The 22,273-nt window shown below is 37.3% G+C and overlaps 1 protein-coding gene across 4 annotated transcripts in view; it reads left to right on the top strand.

Annotated features, from left to right (window-relative positions):
* Positions 1–21,618, top strand: part of FOXK2 (forkhead box K2) — a 54,279-nt gene extending 32,661 nt beyond the window's left edge. For all 4 annotated transcript variants that reach the window (XM_039359508.1, XM_039359506.1, XM_039359507.1 and 1 more), the window contains 7 exons: positions 4,208–4,355; positions 5,506–5,652; positions 7,191–7,384; positions 8,732–8,907; positions 11,134–11,430; positions 11,837–12,046; positions 17,562–21,618. In XM_039359508.1, the coding sequence (XP_039215442.1) occupies positions 4,208–4,355; positions 5,506–5,652; positions 7,191–7,384; positions 8,732–8,907; positions 11,134–11,430; positions 11,837–12,046; positions 17,562–17,758 (1,369 nt within the window). In that variant the 3' untranslated portion in view covers positions 17,759–21,618. The remainder of the gene's footprint in view (positions 1–4,207; positions 4,356–5,505; positions 5,653–7,190; positions 7,385–8,731; positions 8,908–11,133; positions 11,431–11,836; positions 12,047–17,561) is intronic.
* Positions 21,619–22,273: the final 655 nt, after the last annotated feature.

Below are 22,273 nucleotides of genomic sequence, written 5' to 3' on the forward strand. Positions count from 1 at the left end.
CTAGTAACGAGGAGGCACGTCCTCGTGCTAACAGACAATGTAGCAGCCAAGGCACATGTAAACGAGGGAGGAACGAGATCAGTGGAACTAATGAAGGAAGCATTGGCTCTGGCTCGGTGGGCAGAAACCAATGTGAGTTCCATCAGAGCGGAACATATCTCAGGGGAGACAAACACCCAGGCAGACTCCCTGAGCAGAGCCAAGGTGGACCAGTCGGAATGGAGTCTGGACCCGGTTCTCTTCGAGGAGATCTCCCGGAGGTTCGGACAACCGCACCTAGATCTATTTGCCAACCACAAGAACACACAACTCCCCAGGTTCTTCTCCAGATTCCCGTCCCCGGGATCGGAGGGAACGGATGCTCTCAGGTGCCGGTGGCCGGCGCAACTCCTGTACGCCTTCCCACCGCTGCCATTAATACCGGCGACCATACGCAAGATGATCCTGGAGGGCGCAGAGATGGTCTGCATTGCCCCTCACTGGCCACGGCGCCCGTGGTTTGCCGACCTCGTGGACCTTTCGATATCACCTCCGTGGAGGATTCCCCCGGACAGGGTAAAACTCAGTCAGGGCAAGCTTGTACACCCAGATCCCCAGTGGCTACATCTAGCCGCTTGGCATTTGAGCGGCAAAGCTTAACTAAACAATCTTATTCGGCAGGGGTGATATCGATCATACAGGCATCACGAAGAGCGTCCACTAATAGGATTTACGACGCTACATGGAAGGGATTTTGTAGGTGGTGCGCTTCGCTTCACCTAGACCCGACCGCAGTATCTATCCCTAATATCCTAGATTACCTATTGGAGGGTCTTAATAAGGGCCTGTCAGTCAATACTATCCGCAGACAGATATCGGCCCTCTCAACTGTACTCTCCTGCGACAACTTAACTTCCCTAGCACAACATCCAGCGATTAGTGCCTTTTTAAAAGGGGCATCTAACACAAAGCCCCCAGTCATACACAGGTACCCGTCCTGGAACCTGCCTAAGGTCCTTCTAGCCTTGACATCAGCACCCTTCGAACCTCTTGAAACATGCTCACTCCATCACCTATCACTGAAGGTATCTTTCCTTGTGGCAATTACTTCAGCAAGGAGAATCTCAGAACTAGCAGCACTGTCAGTAAGGAAGGATCTGTGTACCTTTTTCAAAGATAGGGTCGTTCTTAGACCAGACCCGACCTTCATCCCGAAGGTAAATAGCATCTTTCACAGATCTCAGGAACTTACGCTTCCTGATTTCTGTCCAAGACCCAAACATAGGCTAGAACATAGATGGCACAAGCTAGACGTGCGGAGAGCGCTGTGTTTCTACGTGAAACGCACCTCGGCTTTCCGAAAGACTGAAGCATTATTTGTGTCCTTTCAACCAGCAACTATGGGAAAGAAGGTATCTCCTTCCACCATAGGCAGGTGGATCAGAGCCTGCATAGCACAGGCATACGTCTCACAGGATTTGCCAGCACCCACTCAGGTGACTGCCCACTCAACTCGGAGCGCAGCCACATCTGCGGCGTGGCTAACGCAAGCTCCGGTGGAAGAGATTTGTAGGGCCGCAACCTGGTCCTCACCTTCGGTTTTCATTCGACATTACCGTTTAGACTCCCTAGCAGCAGCAGACGCTGCTTTTGGCAGAAGAGTTCTTCAACAAGTCGTATCTGCTCAGAGTTCGGTAGCCTAGACATTCCCTCCCAGGGGGACATGAGGGCTTTGGTATGTCCCATCCATTTGGACTCTACAGCCATCCTGCTGGAGAAGGGGCGTTGTCTTACCTGAACGCCTTTTCTCAGCAGGATGATGTAGAGTCCAAGCCCACCCAGAGGATAGGTCTAGGCAGGGGGATAATAATGATATAATAAAGAGCTGCAATGTTAATTCCAACAAAGTTTCTCGCCTAAGTCAAAACTGGGGTCACACCCAAAGGAAGGGGTGTGGCCGAAGTTTTTACCCAGTCTGCCAGGCAGGAAGGCCGTCATAGAACCCATCCATTTGGACTCTACATCATCCTGCTGAGAAAAGGCGTTCAGGTAAGACAACGCCCCTTTCCCCTATGGAACATCTATGTTTATAAATTAAATTTATATATTCTGTTATTCTGTTATTTATAGCATTCCTATATAAGCATTAAGTACTTAACACTTTTCTCAAGAAAAATTAAAAACTCAAATATTAACTTTTTAGTGGAATTCATAATCTTACAGCATTTTAAAATGTGTCATTCTAAAATGCAATAAGTTTTAAATGATCTTAAGACTATTGTTATAGTACATTAGTAAAATATTTTCATTCATTTTATTAAACATGTTTATATGAAACCCCATCTACCAAAGGTACCGTGGGCTATTCTGAAACAGCAGGAACATTTTCTCTGTTTTAATTAATCTTGAATGCAGACAGATTTCTTCAGCTAAATTGTTTGATAAGTTTCAAAAACATTTCTGAGATGTTACAATAAAATTACTTTAGAATCTTCTATTAATAAATAACCTACTTATGATCTACTTTCAATACAAATTCTCCTAAACAAATTGATTAAAAATGATAAAAATCTGTTGGGGAATTATAACTCTGCTAACAATAGTAATGACCATGTGATACCTATTTTGATATAACATTCCAATTATGTTCTGTTTGTTCACATTATATACCAATGCAATATATAATGCAGTAAGCCACCGTTTAAATCTATAGACTTGTTTCATATTACTTTTTATTATATCTACCACTTGCTTTAAAGTGCACTTTCTCTTTCATTTCCCAGAATTTTCATTATAGGCAGCCGTTGATTAATAACCATTTGTTCAGTGACCATTCAAAATTGTAACAGAGCTGAAGAAAAGACTTAATGAAGAGACTGTGCTTGAAGTTACATTGTTGCAGCACCCCCTCCCCCCCTGCAGCCATGTGATTGTGCTTTGGGCACCTGGCAGCCTATTACCACTGGTTGCCAAGTGCCCTGCGATCATGTGATCACTATTTGTAATCTTCCTTGCCGGTTTTCCTAGAAAGTAATGGGAAGGGGGTAGGGAAGATTGGAAGCTGCTGCTTCTGCCTGTTGAGAGGACTCCTGCTTGTCTCTGTGAGCTGACTGCAAACGCCCCATGTTGCAAATGTTCTGTACCAAATTCTGCTTGGATTTGTGGATGTGTGCAGCATGGGGCTTGTGCAGTCAGCCATAAGAAATGAAGGAGTCCAATGCCTTGTGCTACAAACACTCCATGCCAAAATCCTGCTTCGATTTTGGGATGGATGTTTTTCAGCATCCCTCTTTGAGTGTAAAAGAGCTGCCTGCCGTAGGGATTCAACCCCACACAGAGCTAAATCCAGCAGATAGATTTTTCAGTCTGTTTACTTAATGAGAGATTGCTTAATGACCACAGCCAGGAGTGCCAGGATTGGGGTTGTTGACTGAAGCAGTGACATGACATCTCACTTAATGTTTGCTTTGCTTGGTGACTGAAGAATCTTGTCACAGTTGTGATCATAAATTAAAGACTATTTGTATATTTGCATGTATGAGCCTATTCATTCTAGGATTAATTTAATTTATATAACTTACTTTTAAAACTAGGGCTACCATATCTAGGCTGCAAAAATCTAAATGGTCACTAAGATAGTACCAAGAGATACCAGAAGTTCTAACTCATTGAAAATGGTTTCATGTATTTTTGGAGTCCACATATGGTAGTCCTACTTAAAATATATTATTATTTGGCATGTTTATAATAATTTATTTTATTAATATCAAGTCTTTAGATTTAATATTATGCTTTTAATAACATTTATTCTGGCATAATTATTATGATCTGATTCTTCCAAATAGTGCACTAAACTAATAGTTGTCAAAGGAAGAGTAGACACTTACCATAAGGGCAGGCGTTTTTAATAATAAAGGCAAATAGATTTGTTCCATCTTGCCTGTCACTGAAAATCTAGAATTAAATTTGTTTTTAACCTCTCAAGGAATAGAGAGTATTTGGAATAGAGACAATATTTACAAAGATGTTCTTATAAATATATATTGTGATGGTAATACAGAAGGAAAATCTGTGTCCTTTTAATTGTCATTCTCCATTAATGTGAGTATAACTCAAGACAGTTGGAGAATGTTTGTTCAGGAAATTATGTTTAGCTGAAGGAAATTATTGGATACAATGGTATATATTCTGTAATGAAATAGACAATTCTTTTCATATTGTTTTATAGTGCTGCAAATTCCTGCCCATCTAGTCCTCGTGGTGCAGGTTCTTCAGGGTACAAAATGGGTCGTGTAATACCATCTGACTTACATCTTATGGCTGACAATTCACAGTCAGAAAATGATAAGGAAGCATCTGGTGGAGATAGCCCAAAGGTGAGATTCTTTTTGTTAGAATCCATTTGTAAAATCAGTTACTGAGTAGTATGATGGAAGTTAATTGAAAAATACTGTTTTAAAAAGTAAACAGAAATAATATTTATGTATAGTTAGCAATTTTTAACCCTAATCCTAACCCCCCCCCCCGTTGTTTCTCCTCTTCTGCAAATATCTAATGTCATGGGTGTCTGTGTTTTGAATGGACATACTATCTGCTGTGATCCCCAGTTCTTACCTCATTTTTCTTCTAGACAAGTGATAAGCTGTTGGAGGATATTAAGCTAGCATGGATACCAGAAACCAGGAATACTTGCAAGATTTAGAAGAAAAACACTTAAATTCTACCACTTGCAGCTTCTCTATTCAGCCTTTCTTACAGTGATAATCTGAAAGGGGATCTTTAGGTAAAGAGATCCTGCAATAAAGGTGGCATATAAATTAACAAATTAGTATATAAACAAAAATGCTGTTCTGTCCCCCCCCAAAAAAAGCATGTTTGGCTTTTGTACTTTTGCTGTAATTCCCCAAACAATCTGATAATTGCCCCTACCTGAACAACAGAGTAGCTCAATTAGTGAGTTGTAAATCCAAAGGTGAATGGCCACAAATATAGAAAGAAAAATTCATGCACTACATGGTATATAGGAAAAATGCTTTTTTGTGCTTCTTTTAAAGATTTTGGATTTTTTCTCAGTTGATACATTCCTAGAAATGGATGGGGTTGGTGAATAGAGAGCTGTATACTCAGGAGGTAGCAAGTCTGAGCAAGGACAGTGAGTGCTGATTAGTTGAAGTTCTCAGGTAGGCCAAACTACTGTTCTCTAGTTGTTTTAGGATGAATTTAATCCCCACATCACAAATAATATGCTTAAGAGTTTCAGGGTGAATATACCAAGAGAAAAAAACATGGTAGCAGTAAAGCACATTACAGATATTTTACACTTGGAATGGTTTGTGGCGGACAGAGCTCTATGTGATAAAATTGAAAATGCAAATTTGTAATAACAATGAAAAAGGTGTTCAATGTGCATGATGGTATCTTTCAAGAAATAATGTCCTTTGTATTATATTATAAAGTTCATGTTATATTTCTATTCTTCCTGAAGGGATAAGCTAATTTAATTCTGTTATTATTTTTAATATTTAGGATGATTCAAAGCCACCTTACTCCTATGCACAACTAATTGTACAAGCAATTACAATGGCTCCTGATAAGCAACTTACACTAAATGGAATTTATACGCACATAACAAAAAATTATCCTTACTACAGGACAGCAGACAAGGGCTGGCAGGTAAAAATTATTATTTTTTTAAATGACATACTATGGTGGGTTGAAGGTAGACATCTTAAAGTATATTGTTTGCATAGAACATTGTGGGGAGACAATTCTTGAGAGCTGTTTCTTCCTTAAGACCACATCAGTCTAGCTATTTCAGGAATAGTCTAGTTTTTTCTGGAAATTGTCTAAACCAGGAGTAGCTTTGTGATGTTTCAGATAAAACATGATGCTTCTTGTAGACTTTTCCTTTCCCATAGACTTTCTTCATTAAATAGTTTACTTCACCACTTTTAATGCTACGTTGCAAATTGTGCCATTCATATTTCTATACAATCTAGTTTTGATGATAAAATATCAAGTTGAGATATCTTTACATATAGGAAGAATATATTGACATTAAACAGTTTGACATTAATAGTGTGTAGAATGTCCTTATATGCGCAGGAGTTTTGTGTTCTTCTAATACTAGATTCTTAAAATTATCAAACCAAATAACATTTATTCCAATTTCAATAACTTTATATTACTGTAGATTCATCCTAATTCCTATAGCCTGTGAATGTCTGAACTTTGAAAAAAATCTATGGTCTCTTGTTTTGCTCATATTAACATATGTTGGCTGTATATTTTGAAGTTTATTATTGCTGTTATTATTGTTGTTGTTATTGTTATTATGGTTGGTCATACAATCAACCTGATGTTTAAAGGGGATTTGGCATTTTTATCTACCTCTTGAGTTGTTCCCAAGGATCTGGGATAGGCAGATGTTGTTGTGTGATGGTAAAGATATTGTTGCAGGATGTAAGCTGTTCCAAGCTGCCTTTTGCAATTGACTCATGGTGATTTTGTCAATGCTGATGATGTTCAAGTGGTACACTAGATGTCTTGGGATTGTACTCAGGATGCCTTTTACTATTTTTACTATCTTTGGGGTGTTTTTTTTTGCCACAGTTGTTCTACTTCTGTTTACAGATCTTTGTTGTTATTACATGTGGATAATCTACAACAGGCATGTCAAACTCAAGATGTCACATGAAGTCGCGCGATGTATTGCAACTTTTCCCCCATTGCCAGCAATGGGATGGGTGCAGTTTCACCATGATGCATCCAGCCCGTGGACCGGCAGTTTGGCATGCCTGATCTACAGTTAAACACACAGTCTAAAACTGGTGGGAACTTAATAATTCAAGTCCTACTCAAGTACCTAAGAATAAGAAAACATCTTAATTATATGAGCTAATTGGGATGTTTCTTGAAAAATTAGAAGCATTATTATTTACAAAATGACACCCGCATTGTGGTATGCATACTTAAATTTAGTGTGAAATAAAATCTTAAAAATTAAGAATTTAAAAAATGTGACCCTGGGAACTTTGGAGATCAAGACTGCAGAGAAATATAATTAAGGGGAAATTGTTGAATGACTGATGGAAGAGGCTTGATGTGAAAACACCAAGCTTGGAGAATTCTTATAAAAGTGTTTTCCTTAGAATATATTCCACCTGAATACTGAAATGGATGATTTCTTTGTTTTCTTTTATGACTCACAGAATTCAATACGTCACAATCTCTCTCTGAATCGTTATTTCATCAAAGTACCACGTTCCCAGGAAGAACCAGGCAAGGGTTCCTTCTGGAGGATAGATCCTGCCTCTGAAAGCAAATTAATAGAACAGGCTTTTAGGAAAAGGCGGCCAAGGGGAGTACCTTGCTTTAGAACCCCACTGGGACCTCTTTCTTCTAGGTAAGGTATTGAGGACAACAACTTAAATATAGCAGTTCAGAAGTTTTCCTTTAAGTGTACTTCAGGGTCTAGTGACCGAAGGATGATCGTCACCTGTCTAAACTACAGAGATGTTCATCAAATAAAGAAGCAATAGTACAATTGTTGGGGCAGAAAGGAAACTATTAACATTTTCTCCTTGAGGAGGTTTGGTGGGACTTTTATGCTTACATCTGATTGCAGTACTGAGGAAGAAATGTTCCCTGGAGTTGTTATTGGCTGTGTTCACACATAAAGATCTAGCAAATGGATTTGCATAATATACTAAGTATTGATTTATTTATTCCATTTATTAAATTAAATTAAAAATTAAATTCCCGAAAAGGGAGTAGCAAGCAACTGCTATATTGTTGCCAAGAAACACATTCATGTTTCAAACTATATCCCTATAGTCACCAAAAGTCAATCTTAAGGAAGAAAAACTTGATGTTTACTTTTAGCAAACAAATCACTTGACATTTTCCTCATTTTTTAAAAAAATCTGGGAAAAATGCTTGGGCTTGAAGAAAAGAGCAGAGAGAAAAGAAAGTAATACCACAGTATTTAACCTTTTCAAGTCATATGTTGCTTTTATGCTGTAAATTACCGTTCCCCAGCAGCATTTTTCCTATGAAAATTGGAATGTGCTTAGCCACTACAAAATTGACAAGTAGTTTTATCCCGTTAAGTATTTGGAATAATTTAATAATTTGTTAAATTAATAGTTCAAAGAATCAAAAAAGGCTTGAATTAGGAGTGGGTAAAAGGTGGAACTTATAGCTTTAAGGTAAAGGAGTACAAATAGAAATTCTAGTTTTCATTATAGAAATTGAATTAAATTTCAATTTAATTTCAATTTTAATTCAAAGTAATTAAATTTAAATTTTGTTTAAACTGCAATTTATTATTTAGGCATTGTCTAAAACATGCATCTCGGTAAACAACTCTTTGTTTAAAATAATTCTTGTGTTTTAGAGAAATATGAAAGTAAATTGAGTGTAAAAACCAATATTAAAGTATTTCACTTTAATTATAGAATGTAGGACATGTGTTTCTATTATTAAAATTCTCACTAATTTCTGGCCCATCTATACCAGTTTCTCATTCTGTACTTCTGAATAAACACTTGCCTGCCTTTAAGTTATCTCTACAAAGCTTCTGTAATCAAGAATATCTCCTTCTCCTTCATTGGCAAGAACATCTACTGCTATTTAAACCGCAAAAAATCCTCCTGGTGGAAAGTGTACGAATCAGATAATTTTTTGTGGGTTACTGTAACAGTTGTTAATTTTATGTCTAAAAGTGGCCATTTTTGTTCTTTGTTTGCAGAAGTGCCCCAGCTTCTCCTAATCATTCAGGAGTGTTATCTGCTCATTCGAGTGGTGTCCAAACCCCAGAAAGCCTGTCAAGGGAAGGCTCTCCTGTCCCAATGGAGCCTGAGCCAAGCAGTATCCAGCCAAAATTAGCAGTAATACAAGAAGCACGATTTGCACAGAGTGCCCCAGGTGAAATGTTCATGCAATGCTTGTGTACTAAAATTACGTTGATACATTTTATTATTATTATCAAAAGATAAAATACAAAAAGAAATTTAAAAAAGTAATAGAAACTGGGGGGGGGGGAGAAAGAAAGAAAAAAATATGGTGTAAAGAGGGAAAAGGAAAGAAAAAGGCACCAACTTCCAACTCTCTTTAACACAGTACAGGACAACAACATTACAACCTCAACTTTTTACTTTTACACAAAGTAAAAGCCATTTCTATAGCAACAAACCTCTATAATCAGCAAAAACAAAATCAAAGTTTCATTTTTTTTCTATTGCAAGCACAAAATCCAAAAGCAATTTCCAAATAGAAACAAAACTAAATATATTCTCTTTTTTGGATAAACGAGTCAATTTAACCATCTCTGCTTCTCCTTGCTGTGGGGAATAGTATATGCTTCTGTTTACTCAGTAATCTTTATAATTTTATATATTAAAATTACACAAAATTGTTAGAGTATTCTGGGGATGATTTAAAATGCAAGAATTCTAGAAATTTTACATGAAAATAAAATACATTACCTTAGTGGTGGCAACGTTATATACCAAGGGTGTCAAATTTGCGACGTATCATGACTTTTTGCCCATTGCTGGCAATGGGGTGGGTGCGGTTTTGGCGTGACGCATCCGGCCCACGGGCCAGCAGTTTGACACCCCTGCTATGTAGTATTAAAATGTTGAACTAGGACAGGTGAGAGCCAGCTGCAAGTCCAGCTATAGTCATGAAACTCATTGGGTGATTTTGTCACACATTGGGGTCAGTCATATTTTTGGCTCAACTTATCTCACAAAGCTGCTTTTGTAGGAAGGATTTTGCCCATGTAAAACCCTTTCAGCTTTTAGAGGTAAACATTGGATAAATATGTAATAAATAAGACAATATATAAATGTTTCCTCAAATTATGGCTGATAAATTGATAGTAAAATATGCTGTGATGAATGCTATTGCTTCCCAACTCTGAATAGCACAGTTCTGTAGCTGATCGTCTTTTCACGTTGCTGGATTACAGCAAAAATTCTGGACCATATAGACCAGGGGTCCCCAAATCCCAGGCCCCAGTTCACTACTGGCCATGGCCTATTTGGAACTGGGCCACACGAGCGGTGGGACTGGCACACATGTGCTTGCAGCTCAACTAGTACAAGTGGTGGGTTGGTGCGCATGCACATTCATGCAGCTCAACTTGTGCATGCTCATGCGCACCTGCTCGCGACTGATGCAATTCAAACTGTGCCTGTGTTCCAGCCTCCACTTGTGCCAGCCGCCCTGTTCCCCTCTCCCCCACCGGTCCACCAAGCCGCAAAGGTTGGAGACTGCTGATGTAGACTAAGCAGCTCTTCCATAGCCATACTGTTGATGCATGAGCAGTATATCCAAATAATTTAGTTATAACACACTAGATAGTTGAGTTAAAAATGTTTTATGCAACCTGTATGCCTCTTGTAGTAATGAACTTCACAAATATTACAGTGCAATATATTTGCTTCTGAATTGTCCCCGAAAAGAAGCATTCATAGCTTTGATGCTCCTTTTTAATATATATTTCTCAAGAGCATGCAGGAAATCTATATGTAGGGAAAATGTGCATTTTAATTCAGACTAGTTTATAAAACAGAAATAGGCTATTTTCATTTCTGCTTCAGACTGTAGGTTTTTTTCCTAGTTTGGGCAATCTGATCTTTTTCATTCTAGAATCCCATGGTCAACAAACCTAGGCAGTAATGTAGAATAACAGCTTGAAGAGTTATAGGTGTTATAGCGCATCAAATTGTTTGGATTATATTCCAAAAATTCCAGTCACACTTTTAGCTGGAAACATTAAGGATTAATGTTTGTTCAGTAATTAATCAAATCTTACATTCAGGATATAAGGACCATTGGTTGAGTTTACATATATTTTTAGCTGGATCATTTAAAGACCCAGTGTGAAGTTCAAAGCCAGAAGTCTGGTTTTGAGGGTCAAGATCAAGTTTCAGATAACCTCAAAAAAACCACCACATTTTACTAGATTATTAACATTACCCTGGCCAATTCATGTAAACCTCAAAGGACAAAGAGTTCATTTTTCTGATAGCCTGAAGAGGGTTTCTATCAATCTCCCCCTTTTCTTTTTAATTTAAGAAAGCAAGTTGCATATAATGTTTGTTTAAAAAAGGATGTAACATTTCATTCTACCTTTCATTACAGGATCTCCTCTATCTAGCCAACCTGTTTTAATTACTGTACAGAGACAGCTGCCACAAACTATGAAACCTGTCACATACACTGTTGCAACTCCTGTGACAACATCAACGTCTCAGCAGCCTGTAGTACAGACGGTTCATGTTGTTCATCAAATCCCAGCTGTATCTGTCACAAATGTGACTGGATTAGCACCAGCAAATACTTATACTGTAGCTGGGCAAGCAGTGGTTACACAAGCTGCAGTGATGACCCAGCCTAAAGGAGAACCTCAAGAGAATGGAGATCACAATGAAATGAAAGGTAAAAACATTATTTCATTTGTATATGATATATTAGAGCAGGGGTCCTCAACCCTCAGGCCGTAGCCTGTGTGAAACCAGGCCACGGGAGAAGTGGGTCAAGTGCACGGGCGTGAAGCTTCGCTTATGCAAGCGGAGGACGCTTGCGCAAAGCTCCACTTGCACAAATTGAGCTTTGTGCACAAGTGCAAGTGCCTGCTGCTCACACGAGTGGAGCTTCATGCGTAAGCACCCTCCGCTTGTGTGCAAACTCCATTTGTGTGAGTAAAGGGCGTGTGCATGCTTGCACTCACATGCCCTCCCCCTGGGCTGATTTCATGCTGATTTCTTTTATAATATGCTGACTTTGATGTTTATTTACTACTTTTTTTACTAATTTCAAACATTTGCCTATTTTTTTCCTTTAGTTAAAGTGGAACCTGTACCCACAGTTAGCCATACAACTCTAGGAGCTGCTAGTCGCATCATTCAGACATCTCAGACTACACCGTTACAAACGGTTACTCTAGTACAACAAGCACCTCTAGGTCAACACCAGCTACCAATAAAAACTGTAACGCAAAATGGAACACACATAGTACCTATCACCACAGCAATGCAGGGTCAGGCTAACACTGGTAAGCATTTTAAATAGAGTGTTAATAGTTACAAATTACCTCTTACAAAAATAATATCCAAAATAAATCGTTGCTATTTCTTCATATTGTTGAATGTAAACTACATGTAACTTCTATTTGGGCATTATTTGTAGTTAAATCTAAATACGTCCTGTCATAATCATTTTTGTCTATCTTGTTTTTCTTCCATATTAAATTAGCAAGTGGGGTTGCATAAGTAGTTCTGATTGGCAAAAAAAAGTCTCTGAGAAATGTCCATGTTATATGAAATTGCTTTTGAAGTTGAAGTGATGAAAATGTGAAAAAATACAATTACTTAAGATTATATCTTTAGGGATATTTATAATATTCTTTTGAAGTCTGTTAATAGGTGTATGAAATACTGTATTATCGTTTAATCTTAACATGAACAGGTCTTCAACTTATATGTATGTGTCCTGTGTTCTACAATGTCACGAGATGTTGAAGAACTTCTTTGTTTAGATTAAGAGAAATTTGCATGTTTAAAGTTAACAAAGTCTGATATAAGCCGCTGGCTTGCTTCCAATAATTTAACATTTAATCTTAAAAATTCAGATGACTTAAAATGAGTAGACATTCCTCATTGCCGTGACATAAAAGAGGATGGGGGAGAATTGTGTACGCCCAACGTAAAAAACAAAATTATGCATATCATTTTGTTAGGATTGTCTAGCAGTGACTACATTCTGAGTTCTTGTGAGCTCAGTGGTGATATTACCTAAGCACCTTGTTTTCTATTACTTCTTACTTTTCCATTTCCTTCAGATTTTTTTAAGCATCAGAATCTTTTCCTTGTTTTTTATTTTTATTTATTTTATTTGTTTTTATATAAAATAAAAAATACAAAAGAAAATAATAGGAAAAAAAGGGGAGGAAAAAGGGAAGAGAAAAGTGTGGAAAAGAGGGAGAAAAAGAAAGGAAAGGTGCTCACTTTCAACACTCTTTGGTCCAGTAGAATAAGATAATGACATTAAATCTCAATTTTTTTACCTTTACATAATAGTATAAACCAGCCATTTCTATAACAATAAACCTATCTAATTGGTAAAATCCAAAATCAAATTTTCACTTTTTTCCACCTCAAGCACAAAGTGCAGAAGTGGTTTCCAAGTAGAAACAAAAGTAATTTTATTTTTTTCTTTGATCAAAGCAGTTAGTTTAGCCACCTCTGCTAACTCCATCAACTTTTGCAGCCATTCGTCCATTATGGGAATCAAAGTGTCCTTCCATTTTTGTGCATAAAGTAGTCTTGTTACTGTCAACATATATAACATCAAAGTTCCAAAGTTTTTTCCAAGTCTTTTTCCATTAAACCCAAAAGAAAAGTTTCCATTTTATCTTCATATTCACTTTAAGAATCTTCTATATTAAGATGTGAATCCTACTCCAATGTTTCTTTGCCTTATCACATGTCCACCATAAAGGATAAAAAGTCTCTTCTCTATATTTGCATTTCCAACATTCATTTGAAATTTTTTTATATATTCTTGACAACTTACCTGGTGTTAAATACTAGCGATACATCATCTTATAGAAATTTTCTTTTAAATTATAATTTAGTGTAAATTTTAAACCTTTTGTCCACATACTCTCCCATTGTTCAAGCATTACATTATATCCAAAGTTCCTTGCCCACTGAATCACACAATGTTTTATATATTCATTTTCCAAATTCAAATTCAATAACAATTTATAGACCTTAGCAATATATTCATCACAACCACACAGTAGGATTTTCAGTTCATTTTTGACAAAATCAAACCCATAACTTTTTGTCTGATTTAAATCTTTCTTTCAATTGTAAGTATGTAAACCAATGGCAGACATGTCCTTCTGATTCCAACTCCTCCTTAGACTTGAGGATAGCTGTCTGTGGAGATTTTCAAAGGTGCTTTTTTTATGAGGCAACTGGACTTCCTTGTTTTTCTTGAAGACGTTTCGCTTCTCATCCAAGAAACTTCTTCAGCTCTGACTGGATGGTGGGGAATGGCAGGATTTATACTCCTTGCAGACAGCTGGTCATTTGCATTCTTTTAGCGAGTTGTTGAAGCCCCTGGAGGCTTATCTGTTTCATCAGGGTCACCTGAGTAGTACAAATGGGTGTGGAGCTTGGAACTGTTGAAAGGACTGTGTTGTAGACTGGAGTTAGATGATGTCATATCCCTCCCCCTCTGTTGAGAGAAGGCTGTTCAATTTTGACATAGATGGCTTCTTTGACCCCTCTTTCAAACCAGTAGTTCTCTCTGTCCAAAATGTGGACTTTGCTGTCTTCGAAAGAGTGGCCTTTGTCTTTTAAATGCAGATGGACTGCTGAATCATGTCCTGATGGGTTTGTTCTCCTATGTTGTGTCATGTGCTTATGAAGTGGTTGTTTTGTTTCCCCAATGTACAGATCTGCACATGGCTCACTGCATTGTACTGCATATATCACGTTGCTTAGTTTGCAAATGGGTGTTTTATCCTTGGGGTGGACGGGCTTCTGCCTTAGTGTATTCTTGGATTTGAAGTGTGTACATATGTTGTGTTGGCTGAAGTTCTTCCTGAGCTTTTCTGATATTCCTGCAACGTATGGAATGACTACGTTGCTTCTTTTATTGTTTTCTTCTTTGTCTGCTTTGGAGGAGCTATTGCTGTGTCTTTTTAAAGATTTGATGAAAGCCCACTTGGCATAGCCACAAGTTCTGAGGGTTTCCTTGATGTGCTTTAGTTCTTTTTCTTTTCCATCTTTGCTGGTAGGTAGGCCTTCAGCTCAGTGGTGTAGGGTTCTGATAACTCTCATTTTGTGCTCCATCTTAATTACAGAAATTCTACCCAAGTAGTGATAAATGCAGTTTATCCCATCTTAATAAGTCCTTTTTGATATCATTCCAAAGAGGCACACAGTTATTTTGAAACAGCTCTGTGTTTGTGTTTCCCCTTTTAACAGATTGTTATAAAATCTGATCTAGTTATTGCATAACATAGGACAAAAACTTTCAAAGAAAAGGATTTACTTCCTCCTTCTGTTCCATCCCATTTATACTTAAAATCAAAGGGAAAGGAAATTGCAGAGCCATACACAAGCCTATTCTTTTTTTCTGAGAAATCTGACAGAATCCTTTGGTTTTCATTATATCTGTACTTCTCCCCGTATTTGATAAAAAAAATCTCACATTAATAACAGTTAATTATTTCTTCCTTTTGTCAAGGTTATATCTTCCTTATATTCCTCAGAGTAATATACACTATCATATTTTGTCAGAATAATCTGATAGTGGAATAGGAACACGCAATTTGTTAGGTTCCATGTTGGAAAAAATGCACTGGTGATTGCAAGACACAGTTATGCAGACTGCTATAACAGATAATTTTTGGACTTAAGTTGAAAAAAAATCTTATGAATTTTAAAAATGCCATACAATTGGTAATACCCATGAGTCTTTGGGATTGCTAAGCAACGTTTAGCTCAGTGGCTTCTTTTCCAGAGCCAATTCTGTGGAATCAGTTGACATATTGCTTTTGTTACTTTTATTTTATTTTTTCCATTATTGTATTTCAGCCATTAATTCTGAGTTTTTATATTTTTGTCACATTTTTGGGTATGTGCCTTCACATACTTGACTCCTGGTGAGGGCCTGGACAAGACCCTTCAGTTTTCTTGTAAGGTTGATTCATATTCAACTGAGCTTCAACTATTGCAGTAATCCAGATTATTTCTTCCTAGCATCAAAAAAGCTACTGAACTATTTTCTCAAAAGGAGCAAAACTAAGGAACTGTTGCATGTGGTCTTAAGGCCTTTGAATAATTGGAAGACTTTTGCTAAATATGCTCATTAAAGAAATCCTGAATGCTTTTGCTATGAAAAAAGTATGTTTTTATGATTAGAAGCAGTCAGGAATTATATAATTTTGGCAATACATGAATGAAAGAAACACATGACAATATATGGTTTGCTTTCATCATTATCTTCTAAAATTTCAATTTTCAGCATACATTGCCAAAACTGAGTATGAAAGTATGTCCTTAGAGTGTAGGAAAATGCATGTGGACAAAATTGGTTTTTGTCTTCCACAGGTCTCTATAAGATTGTACAAGTAGTCCTTGAGATACCACCGGTCACTTAATAGTCCTTGAGATACAACCGCTCAAAGTTAACAACAGACTCCCCTCAAAACTACATATGACCCAAACTTACAGTGATCGCAGCCTATGGGACCCTGCAGCACTTGGGCCTGCTCCCAGGCCTCCTGAAAGCAGCCACCATTTTCAATTCCTCTGACAAATGGCGGCTGCTTTCAGAGCTTTCTGCCAAGATCAGCTGGCCGTTGGGAGACTGCACACCTCTCCTCAGCTTTGGGGAAGCCAGCTGCCTTCTTGCAAAGGCAGCAGCTTCAGGACCAGTTTCCCAAAACCTTTTCCTTGCTTAACTCCTCCCTCCTTCAGAAATCCACATTTCGTCAATAAAGAAACCTGGGACGGACAGACCCTCCCTCATTAGTGGCTAAAACTAAACTCCCCCCCCCCAAATCTCAATCCCTTTTAACCACTTAATTTGCTAAATTTACTGCATGCCTGGAAAGAGGATGACAAAATCTGTAATTTACTTAACTTGATGAGACACTGCCAGGGTGAAGATAGAGGAAAGGAGGAAATCAAGCAAAATCTTTCTGCAGCTTGTTTGCCTTGAGGAGCTGAAGAAAAAATTCAGCTCAAAAGGAAAGCGGAAGCACAAACATGCACCAAACAGCATGGTAGAAGCTGGGTTCTAAAGGAAGTCGGACAGGCAGTAAAAAGGCTTCCAAGCTGCTTTGGAAAGCAGCTCTCAGGGTCTCCCCCAACCATTAGGTACCACTTAACAAGCCACATTCATTTAACAGTGGCATCAGGTAGAGCAGAAAGTGATTAAGCAAGGCTGCCTCACTTAAGAGTTGTCACCACTTGCAACCTTAATGGGCAGGTTGAGGACTACCTGTATCTGCATAGATACAGTGCCTTGAATATGGCCACACAAACTATTTTTTTGGTGGCTTGGGGTATTCAAAGTAGCACAAGTTATCTTTGCAAATTTAGTGCTTATCATTGCTTTTAGTTTCTCATATGATTAAGTACCGTATATGCCGGCGTACAAGGCGACCCAGCGTATAAGACGAGCCCCGTCTTTGTCGCCGGGCTGCATTCCTAGAACGTCGTCTTATATGCCAGAAACTACCAGTATTTCTGGCGTATAAGACGACTCGGCGTATAAGACGACCCCCGTCTTTGGCGCCGATTTTAGCGCTTGCGGAAGTCGCCTTATACGCCGGCATATACGGTACTTGTCTTTATCTTTAGCCACAATTTTAAGGTAAGTTCAGGTGCTGCAAATATTCATACAGAATTAGAAGAGCCTGGGACAAATCTTAACCTGAGATTTATGTATTTTAGGTAATGTAATATTTGATTGCAGAGTAAAGGTTGCTGGTGATTTGCCTGGGTTTTAATATATTCTCTCCCTTCCCTTCAATTCTTTTTCAGCTGCTGCAAGTCCATTACACATGTTAGCAACTCACGCATCTGCATCAGCCTCTCTTCCAACGAAACGTCAGAACGGAGATCAGTCTGAACAGCAAGACTTAAAACGGATCAAAACGGAAGATGGGGAGAACATAGTCATAGCTGTGAATGTTGAAACCCCACCTGTGGCAGTGAGTGAACAAAACAACAAGAACTAGGAATGTGGAGGAATATGTCTTTGAAAAACAATGGTCCTTGGTGCCAAAATGAGACATTTAAACATCTAAACTCTTGAACATGTTCTCTCATGGCGGGGAAAGGGGCCCTGTGACTTCATCTTTCAGCACTGAGAAACACAGGTGGCCTTAGAACTCCTTAATTTAAAAAAAAAACATGTCTAAAAGATCCTAGTCCGGAGGCTGTGACCCCCTCCCCCTTCCATTTCTCCTTGCTGTTCTGAAGAGACTCTTTATACATGAACATTGAGAGGAAAAAGTTGGGGAAGATAGCAACTTTAAAAACCTATTTTAAAGATTGAATATTGGAATATATCCCAGCATGATAAGTTCTTTGCGTGATTGGATTTCAAACGATTGTATATTCCTCAAAGGGAACAGAGGCAAGGAGCCATTTCCAACATCTTGGCAGCTAGCCTTTCATAATGACCTACCCAATGCAGTTGTTGGTAGATATGCAGTATTTTGTTGTTCACATGTGGAATTAGAAATTTTTGATGTGTACTTTCATTTTTTTTTTTCAAAATAATGGGGTCTTTGACATTTCAGATCACTCCATTTCTACTCCAGAAACTTTGGAATCACATACTACTTTTCATGTGAAATTTTGTTTGGTAAAACTGAATGTAGGGTTTTTTAACCAATGGAATGATTTAATTTTGTCCTGTTAAAGTTCAGATAAAGCTAATTTGTTACATCTGCAAATTTTCATATTTTAGCAGTTGCCTGATAAACTTAATCAAATTTTATTACCTTGTGTAGTGATCAAATGCTTCTTTGGGCTTGCATGTTACTGATTAGAAATACAGTGTAAATGAACTGTTAACTGACGTAAAGAACTGCTATGAATTTGACCAGAGCTGCACTTATCTGTTTCTCTTTCTTGCTACCTTTTGCTGTTTGTTACTTTGTGTTGACTTTGTCCCTGGCAAATTTTTCCAGTCTAAAGTAAAAAGAGTCTCGCATAATATTGTGTAATGTTTAAAATGACAGACTGTTCTTCATTTAGAAAAAAAAATCTTTATCACATGTCCTTTTAAAAAGATAAAACTATCTTGTCAGAGGTATATTGAATATTTTTAAGCTAAGCATCCAACAATAGAAATATAATCTGATGAGTTTAACTTTTGATGTCCTACAGAGACCTTCTGAGGTTTCATTAAAGAGTGGCCACTGTGGTTTTCTAACAGTGACTACTATAGTATAATGAAATAGTTTTTTTTAAATGTGTTCGGCAGTTGGAATATTTTAAAGGTTTCTTCTCCGAGTTGTGAAAGAAGAATTCAGGTTTTGTTACTGAACTAAACTAACAGCTGAGACTGTCCTTTTGTCCAGTTCACATAGTTTCTTGTCCCTTTCACATATTTAAGGTGAGTTAAAGGTGAAGACTGGGCTTTAACCTTTGATTTGTCTTTTGGGCTATAATTTATATGTTTTTATCATTTCAAGAAGAATCTGTATTTTGATGATGGACTGAAATGGCTTGGAATGGCTTACATTTAGTCAGTTTTTGGAAATGTTTTATCAGAAGACCAAATATGAGAAATCTGTACCAAGTATCATGTTATCCCACACGGTAGAGCTGCTGTTACACTGTCAATGAAGATAATACATATTAAACAGATTATGAAAAATTGATGTACACTAGCTGGATTTATAACAGCCACTCTAGGCTGGGTGAAACAAAACATTTTCTGTATCTGCAGCATTCTACTTTTTGTGCTGTGGTCATTAATTCAGAAATAATGATATTGCATTATTAATAAAACATTTGGTTATAAAATTACTATTTCATGAGTTAGGAAAAATGCTGCAAGTTTTTGAATAAAAAAAATCTGGTAAAATGTTTAAGACAATCAAATGGTTTAGACTTGGAAGTTATCTCATATCACTGTAATCTTTGTAGTTTATGAACTAGGTAGAGAAGTCAAAAGAATTTAATTTGAAGACTGTTAAATCTATCGCTCTTAGCCTGTTGCTAACCTTTCTCTGCTTTCATGGCTATTTTAAACCTGAGCAAGATATTCCAGAAATTGTTGCTTTTTCCTCTTATTTCACTCTTAGAAATATTTGAATGCTACTTGTCAAGAACAATAATTATAGGGCAGATTTACCATCTCCTCTGGTGTCATAGCTCTTCTGCTGTGACGACACTTTCCTGCCCCCCCCCCCCCAAGTTGTCCAAATCTGTTCCTGAAGTTTAGGAAAACCCATGTTTCAGATTTTGAGGGCACATTGGGAGACATGTGATATAATCATTCAGGGCAGGAGTCAAGCAGTGGGCATAGATGCTATGGTTTCCAAATTATTTTTGTGATGGATGTTTGAGGTACTTGTCTTAGCTTTATTTTTAAAAAATTCCATCTGCCTAGCAGACAGGAAAAATAAAACAGCCATACTTAAAAAGTTGGGAACTTTTTCTGCAAATATTGCTCTGTTTTCTTACCAAAATTTTAACACTCAGGTTTCTATAACCTAAGAGTTTGTATGAAAATAAACACTGGATAAATCCTAGTTTAATGTTACAACTGTTTCATTCATGCTGCATTGTAGGATAAGTACACATACAAAGCAAGAACTAAGATGTGCAATTATAGAATGTAGGGCTGATAATATTGCTTATTATCCACTAATAATGAGGGGAATTATTGCTGTGTTTTTTCCAGAAAACACAAGATTTAAAATTAGCTAATGGTGCAGTGAAAAAGTATAGGTAATTCTTAAAATAATAATGAAGAGTAGAAAATCTGAAAATCAGAATTTAGTATTTATATTTATTCAGTGGGTCTGTTATGATTTGGACACATCTTTTGGGTAATGGAGCAATTTGTAATTGCTTGTTTGTGAGTTGAGAATCCAGTTTGGAACTGCTTCTACCAGATATTTTTGTAAGACAACAGAGTTTGAGAGTTTTGTTGAGGTAATGGCCTTATTTGAGAGTGGGAAAAGTGTGATTGGGTCAAGAAGTTTAAGAATCATTGTATTAATAGCTCATTGTACCACAAATTACTGAACTTGTTCCTTTATATTGGTTTCCAGATGATCTAAACAACTTGAGGGTATTGCTAATTAAGTTCATTTTAAATGACAAAGATACCATTTTTAGTGGTCCCTCACAGTACTAAGGCAAGTGCATGTAAGGCTACTGTTTTATAGATGAAGAAATCTGATCTCTTATTGGTAGTATATCATAATATTAGTTTATTCATTGGAGTAAATTCAGTGTCAAGAAACAGCAGGCATAGTAGGGTCAGCTATTAGATTTCAGGTTGATGATTTCATAAAAGGCTAAGCAGTGTCAGAGCTTGTACTTGGATGAGAAATCATTTTTTAAAAATCCTGAAATTATAAATTCCATTGAGGCATCCTCCCCAAAAAAACTCCCATGGAAATTGATGGCAAACCACTTACTTTTGCCAACAAAACTACATTAACCTGGCTCTGCAGTCACCAAGAGTTGACTTCAACTTATCTTTTTAACAGCTATAATTTATAGATAGTTAAATTTCCTGATATGTATGAAAAAAATAATGCAGATCTTAGAGCGTATAACTAATAGCATGTGAAATGTAGAATATTTCAAATTGCAGCATGCTGAATCTTATTACAACAGTGGGTTTGGCACCAGGCTAGAAACTGCAAGAACATGAATCCTGATCCTACTTTTAGCATGAAGCAAGCTGGGTTATTTTGGGCCAGGCAAGCCCTCTCAGCCCTAGGAAGAAGGCAGCAATGGCAAACCACTTCTGAAAATATTGCCAAGAAAACTGCAAGGAGTTGTGTATAGGATGTCATCAGAAGTCGAGACTGACTCTCAGACACAAACGGAAAAAAAAAAAAAAGATCTTACTAGGATTGCTGAATTTACTTTCTATCCTATGTAGTTATTATAACCATTTTCCCTTTAAGCAGCCAAGGAACTAGCAATTGGGTTTGTACTGTATGTTAAGCTAAAGTTAAATAAACTTCATTATGAATTACCACAATGCATGAATCCAATCTAACAATGCATTAATGTCAATAGCAGTAGGTGATATAATCATGTCACAATTATGTTTTTGATTCTGATAATCTGATAAATACATGTCTTGGTGTTTATCTGGTGATAGCAAACAGATTTTATCATTTGTATCCCTTTACCCCCTTATGGGTCTGGATACGACTTGAATTGGATAGTGCCCATAAATATACATGCTACTTACTGTAAATCATTGTTACACTGCAAAACCAACTACATATAATCCAATAAGAAGTTGCATCTCACTCCTAGCATGATTTTATTGAGGGAAATAATGTGCAAGGTCTTTCTCCGTTACCATTCATTAAACAATCTCTTGTTTCAGGCAATTTGAATTGTCTGAATAAATCACAATTGGATGGGTTCACATATGCTAAAACACAAAACAAACCATACAATGGCTTAATGCAATGATATGAACCCAATGGCTAGCATATTCAGATGTTAAGTCATTTTACCTGGTGAACCTGACTACCACT

The sequence above is a fragment of the Crotalus tigris genome, unplaced genomic scaffold (genome assembly GCF_016545835.1).
Source record: "Crotalus tigris isolate CLP2741 ecotype Arizona unplaced genomic scaffold, ASM1654583v1 scf7180000019078.1875890, whole genome shotgun sequence".
Lineage (NCBI taxonomy): Eukaryota > Metazoa > Chordata > Lepidosauria > Squamata > Viperidae > Crotalus > Crotalus tigris.